At 42.9% G+C, this 7,672-nt stretch overlaps 1 protein-coding gene across 8 annotated transcripts in view; it reads left to right on the top strand.

The window, feature by feature from the left end:
* The first annotated feature begins 434 nt into the window (after positions 1 to 434).
* The window catches only part of mapk10 (mitogen-activated protein kinase 10), a 232,627-nt gene continuing 225,389 nt past the window's right edge, over positions 435 to 7,672 (top strand). For 4 of the 8 annotated variants that reach the window (XM_033024248.1, XM_033024299.1, XM_033024288.1 and 1 more), the window contains exon 1: positions 435 to 699. In XM_033024248.1, coding sequence (XP_032880139.1) covers positions 697 to 699 — 3 coding nt within the window. In that variant the 5' untranslated portion in view covers positions 435 to 696. The remainder of the gene's footprint in view (positions 700 to 7,672) is intronic. The other 4 variants (XR_004412597.1, XM_033024268.1, XM_033024277.1 and 1 more) reach the window with 1 other exon arrangement.

The following is a 7,672-nucleotide window of genomic DNA, read 5'->3' as shown; positions in this document are numbered from 1 at the left end:
TAATGAAACTTAAGTCAGGTATTTTTTGCAGGGTCATCACATTCTTAATTCACAATTGTTGTGAACTATTGAGATTTACATATTTCCTCCCCTACAATATTTCCGACAAAACATTATCATTCTGCACACTTATAAGATGATATCAGAAAACAGCATTGGGCCTCAGCAGCATCATTGCGCTCTCTGTATCAATTATTACTTGCTTTATCTTCCTCCTTTATGTTGCAAGTGACAGGATATTAGCTAAACTGTTTTGCATTGACTTCAAAATAAGTCATTACATGGAGCATGATGGCTCACCAGGAGATAGTTGCAGATATTAAGAAGTCTCTCCCCTTACCCTCCCCCTCACCAACCTGCCTTCTGCGAGCGTTGACGTCATGTGTGCTCCTTTAAGTTGCCATGGTAACCTATTCCCCAGGCCCTCTGTCTGTCTCATCTGGTAGGTTCCACAGTGGTACAGCCAGCATTGGACTGCACAATGGTTTAATACGGATGAAGGCGGTGATTCAGCAAAGTCTCTGCTCTCCAGCAGCTATTTTCTTCCCTTCTGTCTCGCGACCGGTACTTCCTCTCCATCCCGTTGTGCATCCCTTTTTGTTTTGGTTTTTTTCTTTTGTGCAAAGCAAAATGTTTTGAGTCCAAATTGCGGTGGAGGAGTGTTGCCGTTCTGGGATTGTCTACAGTTGGCACGGAATGGTAGGTGGATGATGCTGATGCAGTGTGCTAACCTGCTAAGGGTGGGGAGATGAATATTAATTGCAACAAAGGTTAATGAAGTAGACTGTGAGGATTGCAAGCTGAAAGCTGCCAGTGCAGCTGGATGTCGCCTTTATCCTCTCAGTGATATGCATCCTTTTGGCATCTGACTGTCATTAAAAAAGGACACATATTGGAGTAAAATAATGAACAATTGCATGAAATATCTATTGTATAATTGATACAGGCAGGGGGAACCTTGCTTTGCAGTGGGATTTATGACAAGCAAAATTATTATATTATGAATTGTAAGAAAAGGATTTTACACCTTTCTAGCCTACACAACTACGATCTAGTGGTTGTTTTAAAATTATTTTGTGACAATTCAGCAGGTTTTGATCTTAGTGAATGAGGTCAGGATCTCTGGATTTAAATCGTGGTTTTATCTTCAGATCTTTGAATTAGTATAAATCTGAAGTCATGACTGGTGCCTGGATTAACATTTTGAATCAAGCCAGTTAGCATATGCTGCAGGGGGAATGGAAGTGTTTTATTCCCACTAGTATCCGCTGACTGCTATGATTACAAGGACGATGGGACCTGTAATGTTATTAATTCTATTTGACAAAATGATGATGCAGATTGCCTTCCTCAACCCTTCATTTTAGAGCACTGCTCTTACTATCTAACCAAGCTATTGTTTGGTTTCTTAATATCCTTATGCGTGTCGATAACAATAGACTGGTTCTGGCAGAGGGGTAGAAACTAGCCGGGCTGCATTGGTGATTATTGCAGAGGAAGGCATTTTATTCAGTGAGTGTGTTGTGATTTCTTTCTGTCAGAATCTCTGGGGAGAGAGGTATATATATGCAGATATAACAAATAGTCACGACCGAATATGGATACACTTTGCTTAGAGACTGCAATGGTGTATTTTTACAATGATTCGGCAAATGTATTTTCCAAATGCAATCTATCAAAATAGAGCTGAATGATAGACATCTTGCAGTCATTTGATCAAGGCTCTGTTTTATCTACTCGCATTGAATGTGAATATTGGGGCGTCATGTTCAGCAATGTTTGGGTTATGTAGAATGCATACCATGCATACAAAGTTCCTCCTTCTTTGCTTTGATACTAGAAAAATCTATGCCATTTTGAGACTTCTTAAATATGATTAGATTTCAGTAATTCATTAAAAAATAATGACATAGAAAGGAGGTTCAGGATGCAGCATAGATTTCCAGGGTGTAGTTGCAGGAGGCTGCAGTTTTCTTTAGGTACCAGTTCAATGGGAGCACAGATAACCAGAAGACCCCTGTAAAAACATCAAGGAGAATCATATTTATTCTGAGCGTTATACTCTCCTCTTCCAAGTAACACATGATCAATATGCTGTAGGTAAGATTTAATAGCTATATAATAATTAAGGCATTTTACTTAATAACTGATGGAGCTTGAGTCAAAGCACTTGATTGTAAAAAATATTGCTTTATCATATCTTCACATTCACACTTTGAGAACAGTATAATGTTGGTAAAAGATCTGCAGGCAAATTTACAGTTGATAGTATGTACAGCAGCTGTGTGGCCATAGCCATCACTGTATCAGCTCATGGGTGTTTCCTGGGTTCCCAATATCCATACCATCCAGGTGCAAGTATCTCATTGAATGTCAACCCAGAATTCAGAGCTGGACTTTCTGCTCAGTCGGATATCTGGAGTGGGATTTCACATCATAACCTTCCCCATTCAGAGGAAGAAATACTATGAATCAGGCAAAGCCACTTGTCAGATAGACTGGAAAGCAAAACTTGAGTAAGTTTTATAACAAATTGCTAGAGTTGAATCACCAAACACTGATACAACATATAAAGATAGACATTGATTTATGTGTTTTAATTTTTAAACAACAAGAGAAAACAATGTCCCTTATCAATTCATTCCATCCTCCTCCTTTGATCCATTAATTGGACTGCATCATAGCAGACCCCGGCACTGTTCTGAATTGGTACTGTGGTCACCACAAGCCTGAATGTATCTGGCTGGATGATGGGAACTGACCTTGCTGGCTCTGAACTGATGGGGCCTGGTGACATGCGGCCGGCCACCTGGCTGGGTATACTGAGGCCTTTCTCCTGGAGCTGGCAATGAGTGAAGGCAAAGCTGGGACCAGAGCTGGTGCCGATGAGAATCCAGGCATTTCAGGGGTATTTAAAAATGATTCATATTGTAATGTTCTAAAAAATTAAAAATTAAATTGTTAATTAAAAGAAACACAAAAATGCTGAAATAATAAGAGTTTCCTATTCTTCAAGTCTGAAATTGCCTTTAAAACCACTGGGAGACTCAAACTGGTGCTGGAGTGTTCTCAGAGGCCAGGGAAACTCATCAACACTGGGCTCTGCTGTTAAACTTTGTGGGGTGAGGGTTTTGCCAGTGAGGCCCTGGTTCACAGTGCTTTGTGTAAGTGTGACACTTGCTTGCCTTTGAATGACTGGCGCCAGAAATTCACAGTCGACAATGTTTGGGTATGTAAATTGAAAAGTGACTGAAATGTTTCCCCTATAAATCCTACTTTGGGAAGCATTGGAATATTAGTATTGTTTTGACATTACTATGAAAGAAAAGTGGTGCAGAAACTGGAAACACCCTAAATAAGAAATAGGAAATGCTGGCATTGCTCAGCAGGCCAGACAGGGTCTGTGAAGGGAGAGAGTTAACATTTCAGGTCCATGACTGTACAAAGAACTGCAGCTTCCTGCAGTGACTCCACACCATTCTACTGCATCTCATTTACTTAACACAGACGTTCTGATGATACCGTCTTCCATACCACTAATTCCAAAATAAGAGTATTGTTCCACAGAGAGAACCTCTCTCTGCAGTAGACAGGGTATCATTTGTATCTGTCCTATAGGCTGCACTATTGCCCTCACTCCTTCTCTTCCCTCCCAGACCCAGGATAGGGTTCCTTGTCCGTGCCCTCCACCTCACCAGCTTCCCCAATCAATTTGCTTTTCACTTCCTCCAGTATAATACTATCAACAAAAATACCTTGCAATCCGTTCCGCATTTCAGTATTCAGGAACTGTTCCCTCCCTCGATTCAATCACCAGCACTCTTAGCATCACTTCCCACCACATCTTCACATGTAGGAGCAAAGTATTACACCTGTCCATTCATTCCTATCCTTTCAACCTACCAAATCACATTTCCCAGCTGAGGCTACATTTAACTTGTTTTCCTTACACTTTAGTATATTGTATTTGCTGCTTACTAAATGGTCACCATCAGGCAGACGAAATGCAGATTGTTTGTTCGCTTTCTTCAACACTTATTTTCAGCCTGTAAGATTGTCCCTGTAAGGTCTGGTTACCTGTTACTTTAATTCTGCCCCATTTCCGCACTCTTCTCATGTTGTTCAAGAAAGATCAATACAAGATGGCTTCCCCGTTACTCCTTTCTTATTATAATGTTGCTGTTCCCATTTACAACTTCTTTATTCCCTGTTCTGTTTCTTCACTTGCCCCATTACCACCCACCTTGTGCCTTGCTCCATCAATCCTTTTGCATTTGAATCCTGAAAAAAGGTCATCAATCTGAAATTGTAACTCTTTCGTTGTCCACAGTGCTGCCTGACCTGATGAGCATTTCCAGCAACCGCTGTTTTTGTTGCTGGATAAAATGTATTCTGCTCATATTTAAGTAGGAAAGAACTGCAAATGCGGGTTTAAATCGACACAAAATGCTGGAATAACTCAGCGGGTCAGGCAGCATCTCCGGAGAGAAGGAATGGGTGACGTTTTGGGTCGAGACCCTTCTTCAAACTGATGTCAGGGGAGTGGGCGGGACAAAGATAGAATGTAGTTGGAGACAGTAAGACTAGTGGGAGAACTGGGAAGGGGGAAGGGATAGAGAGGGAAAGCAAGGGCTATTTAAAGTTAGAGAACTTAATGTTCATACCACTGGGGTGTAAACTACCCAAGCGAAATATGAGGTGCTGTTCCTCCAATTTGCGCTGGGCCTCACTCTGACAATGGAGGAGGCCTAGGACAGAAAGGTCAGGTTGGGAATGGGAGGGGGAGTTAAAGTGCTGAGCAATCGGGAGATCAGGTAGGTTAAGACTGACTGAGCGGAGGTGTTCAGCGAAACGATCGCCGAACCTGCGCTTGGTCTCGCCGATGTAGAGAAGTTGACACCTGGAACAGCGGGTACAGTAGATGGCGTTGGAGGAGGTGCAAGTTAACCTCTGCCTCACCTGGAAAGACGGTTTCGGTCCTTGGATGGAGTCGAGGAGGGAGGTAAAGGGATAGGTGTTGTATCTCCTGCGGTTGCAGGGGAAAGTACCTGGGGAGGGGTGGTTTGGGTGGGAAGGGACGAGTTGACTGGGGAGTTTTGGAGGGAATGGACTCCGCAGAAAGCAGAAAGGATTGGAGATGAGAAGATGTGACCAATAGTGGGATTCCGTTGGAGGTGGCGAAAATGTTGGAGGATTATATGTTGTATGCGAAGGCTGATGGGGTGGAAGGTGAGGACAAGGGAAACTCTATCCTTGTTACGAATGGGGGGAGGGGGAGCAAGAGCGGAGCTGCGGGATATCGAGGATACCCTAGTGAGAGCCTCATCTATAATGGAAGAGGGGAACTCCCGTTTCCTGAAGAATGAGGACATCTCCGATGCCCTGGTACGGAACACCTCATCCTGGGCGCAGATACGGTGTAGACGGAGGAATTGGGAGTAGGGGATAGAGTCTTTACAGGAAGCAGGGTGGGAAGAAGTGTAGTCAAGATAGCTATGGGAGTCAGTAGGTTTGTAGTAGATTTTACAATATTTCATATTTAAATTGCCTAAGGTTTTGAAAATATGATACTATTTGTTATAATTGGCCTTAAATGTTCTAGCTACATTTGTCAGATTTTATTTTGCAGGGTTCATATTTTCCCATTCATTCTGATGCGATTAACACATTATCTTTCTCATGAACCAAAAATGCATTTGCCCACATTTGCATTTTGTTGATACTTAACAATGTAGCATCTCCAACATAGCTGGAAGGAATGGCATGCATTTTGCCAACCATAAGTGTGCCACCCTCTATGTTGTAAAAAGAAGACGTCATCAAGGCAAAAACACTCATTGGAATCACTTGCATCAAATTATTTGTAAAACCAAGTCTCCTGGTTTGTTAGTTGTGCACAATTCCTACAGGGCATTTCACTCACATTTCCTGGACTTGACCAGTACCATGTTGCACCAATTGTCAGGTTATTGTGGACAGTTGTTCTCTGTCACTGGTTGCTTGGGCAACTGCTTTGGCAAGTGGTCATTACTGACGGAAGAAGGGTCCCGATCTGAATCATTTTCCCGACCCTGCTTAGTTACTCCAGTACTTTGTGTTTTGCTCAAGGTTCCAGCATCTGCAATCCACGTGTCATTGCATTCTGTTCTCCTCTGCCACTAGGCCACTAGTTGGGGCAATCTTCTTTCTTTGATCCATGGTTTACCTGCGGTCAGTGCACCTACTGCCTTCTACCACTGTTTGAAGGCTTAGATTCCATTGACTCTTATTCATAAGATCATAAGATCATGTGATAGGAGCATAATTAAGCCATTTGGCCCATCACGTCTATTCTGCCATTCAATCATGGCTGATCTATCTCTCCCTCCCAACCCCATACTCCTGCCTTCTCCCCATAACCTCTGACACCCAAATCTAATCAAGAATCTATCTATCTCCACTGATTTACGTATCCACAAAATATCCACTGATTTGGCCTCCACAGCCTTCTGTGGCAAATAGTTCCACTTTCACCACCCTATCATTCACCAACATTATTAACTATGTTGGAACGGTACTAAGTTATAGTTGTAGTATTCACACAATGTTCTTTCAGTAGAAAAAAAATCACAATTGTTTACAAGAGTAGTGGTCATAGTGGTGCAGCGGTAGAGTTGCTACCTTACAGCGAATGCAGCGCCGGAGACCCGGGTTCAATCCCGAGTTCGATCCGGACTACGGGTGCCGTCTGTACAGAGTTTGGACGTTCTCCCCGTGACCTGCGTGGGTTTTCTCCAAGATCTTTAGTTTCCTCCCACTTTCCAAAGATGTACAAATTTGTAGGTTAATTGGCTTGGTAAATGTAAAAATTGGCCCTAGTGGGTGTCGGGTAGTGTTAATGTGCGGAGATCGCTGGTCGGCGCGGACCCGGTGGGCCGAACAGCCTGTTTCTGCGCTGTATCTCTAAACTAAATGAAACTAAACTAGGGAGGAGGATTTTATTGCTCACAGGTTTTCAGTAAACAGTTTCAACTATACAGTTTCATTGGCCTGCACCTCTTCTCCAGAAACTCTTCCAATTGCAGTACAATGATAAAAAGAGATGGTAATCCAACATTACTGGGGTTGAAGGTGCTTTCTGGAATATGCCTGCTTAGGACAGTTGTTATTGTCTCCATCAGAATTGTTGAATTGGGGGCAATCCCCTAACTGAGGCAGGGATGCCTTGCTCAGACACTCAGCTGTCCACCATCACTGCAACCAGACATTTACATTAATTTTAATTCCCAGCTCTCACATTTCTCATCAAGTTCCACAAACCCTCCCCATCAGATTCTACCATTCACACTAGGGATAAATTACAATGGGAAATTAGCCTAACAACCCAAGTTCACAAGTTGTAGGCGTAGAATTAGGCCCATCATTTGGCCCATCGAGTCTACTTCGCTATTCAATCATGGCTGATCTCTGCCTCCTAATCGCATTTTCTGGCCTTCCCCCCATAACCATTGATGCCCGTTCTAATCAAGGATTTGTCTATCTCTACCTCACACATGTTTGGGGCGTGGGAGTAAACCAGAGCATCTGCAGGAAATCTATGCGGTAACGGAGACCATATTCAAACTCCACAGGGACAGTATGAGAAGTCTGGATTGAATCTGGGTCTCTGGTTCTGTGAGATGGTGGTTCCACC

Source organism: Amblyraja radiata, chromosome 1 (assembly GCF_010909765.2).
Source record: "Amblyraja radiata isolate CabotCenter1 chromosome 1, sAmbRad1.1.pri, whole genome shotgun sequence".
Taxonomy (NCBI): Eukaryota; Metazoa; Chordata; class Chondrichthyes; order Rajiformes; family Rajidae; genus Amblyraja; species Amblyraja radiata.
Note: the sequence above shows the minus strand (reverse complement) of the source record. Positions and strands in the feature narration are given on the sequence as shown.